The 1,469-nt window shown below is 61.4% G+C and overlaps 1 protein-coding gene across 1 annotated transcript; it reads right to left on the bottom strand.

Moving 5' to 3' along the window:
- Positions 1-223: 223 nt before the first annotated feature.
- On the bottom strand, positions 224-1,232 carry LOC119878910 (polyadenylate-binding protein 1-like 2). Its single transcript, XM_038589448.1, has one exon. It carries the CDS (start codon positions 1,138-1,140, stop codon positions 538-540), a length of 603 nt encoding a protein of 200 aa, XP_038445376.1. The 5' UTR covers positions 1,141-1,232; the 3' UTR covers positions 224-537.
- Between the last annotated feature and the right edge of the window lie 237 nt (positions 1,233-1,469).

Here is a 1,469-nt window from a genome sequence, read left to right as displayed (position 1 = left end):
CAAGATTATTCGCAACGCCCTTGGTGGGGGGGGGGGAATGGGGGAAAGCAGAAGAGAGGAAGAGGGGAGGAGGTGGAGGAGGAAGAGGGTAGGAAGGTGAGAGGGAGAGAGGGAGAAGGAGAGAGGGAGAGAGAGGAAGGGGGGGAGAGATCGAGGGAAAGGAAGGAGGGAGGGAGGGTGAGAGGAGAGAGAGAGAGATAGAGAGAGAGACAGAGAGAGAGAGAGATAAAGAGAGACCTGCACTCCCAGTACAATACAATACATTGCTGGTGGGAGAGAGGGAGAAGGAGAGAGGGAGAGAGAGGAAGGGGGGGAGAGATCGAGGGAAAGGAAGGAGGGAGGGAGGGTGAGAGGAGAGAGAGGAGAGAGAGAGAGAGAGAGAGAGAGAGAGAGAGAGAGAGAGAGAGATAAAGAGAGACCTGCACTCCCAGTACAATACAATACACTGCTGGTGGGTTAGAGGGGCAAAGAGGGTGGTTGTAAACCGGGTGGGAGCCAAGGTTTGGCTCTGCTGGCTGGCTCGTCCCTGGCATGTCTTCATCGCAAGGTGGCCTCCTCATCCGTGTCTTCCTCGAAATCTTTGACGTCAGCACTGGTGGACTGCCTGGCCCAGGCTCCCCTTTCGGCCTCTCGTTCTTTATGCGACTTGAATCTCCCAACGAAAATTTTGCGGTAGTTCAGGAACATGCCATTCATCGCATCAATGGCTCGCTCTGCGGACTCCTGCTTCTGGAAGTGCACAAACCCGTAGCCCTTGGGCCCCTTTTCGTCGCAGGCCACTTTGCAGGACAGGATGTTGCCAAACGCCGAGAAGATGTTGTACAGCGCCTTGTTGTCGATGGTCTTGCCCAGGTTCTTGATGAAGACGTTGCCCACCCCACTCTTGCGGAGCGAGGGGTCCCGCTGGGACCACATGATGCGCACGGGCCTGCCCTTGATCACATCAAAGTTCAGGGTTTCCAGGGCCCGCTTGGCATCCACCGGTTGCTGGTAGTTGACGTACGCGTAGCCCAACGAGCGGCGGGTGATCTTGTCCCTGCAAATGCGGATGGACAGGATGGGCCCGGCCGGGCTGAACTTCTCATACAGCATTGCCTCTGTCACTTCAGGATGCAGGTCGCCCACGTACAGCGAGGCCATAGGAAAGTCTGGGTTGCCTTCGGAGCCCCGGCTGGTCTCCGCATCCACATCTGCAGCCGCCGCTGCCGCCGCCGCCGCCGCAGCCGCCGCTGCCGCCGCCGCCGCCGCAGCCACCGCCGCCGCCACCTCCGCATCCGCATCAGCCTCCCCCGAGGAGGGCGCCGCAGCCTCCGCTACTGCCGCGGCTGCTGCTGTGGCGGCGGCGGCGGCTTCAGCCGCGCTGGCCTCCACAACCGCTGCCGCCAGGGCGGCCTCCGCCTCTTCCCCCACTGCCAGGGCCGCCGTCGCCTCCCCCTGGGTGGCCTCCCCCACTGCCTCCTCTACTGAGG

Source organism: Canis lupus, unplaced genomic scaffold, assembly GCF_011100685.1.
Source record: "Canis lupus familiaris isolate Mischka breed German Shepherd unplaced genomic scaffold, alternate assembly UU_Cfam_GSD_1.0 chrUn_S2057H2256, whole genome shotgun sequence".
In the NCBI taxonomy this organism is placed as follows: domain Eukaryota; kingdom Metazoa; phylum Chordata; class Mammalia; order Carnivora; family Canidae; genus Canis; species Canis lupus.
Note: the sequence above shows the minus strand (reverse complement) of the source record. Positions and strands in the feature narration are given on the sequence as shown.

Bases quoted from the DNA above. Each gene is read 5' to 3' on its own strand.
- LOC119878910 (XM_038589448.1), bottom strand. From the start codon at position 1,140: ATGGCCTCGCTGTACGTGGGCGACCTGCATCCTGAAGTGACAGAGGCA.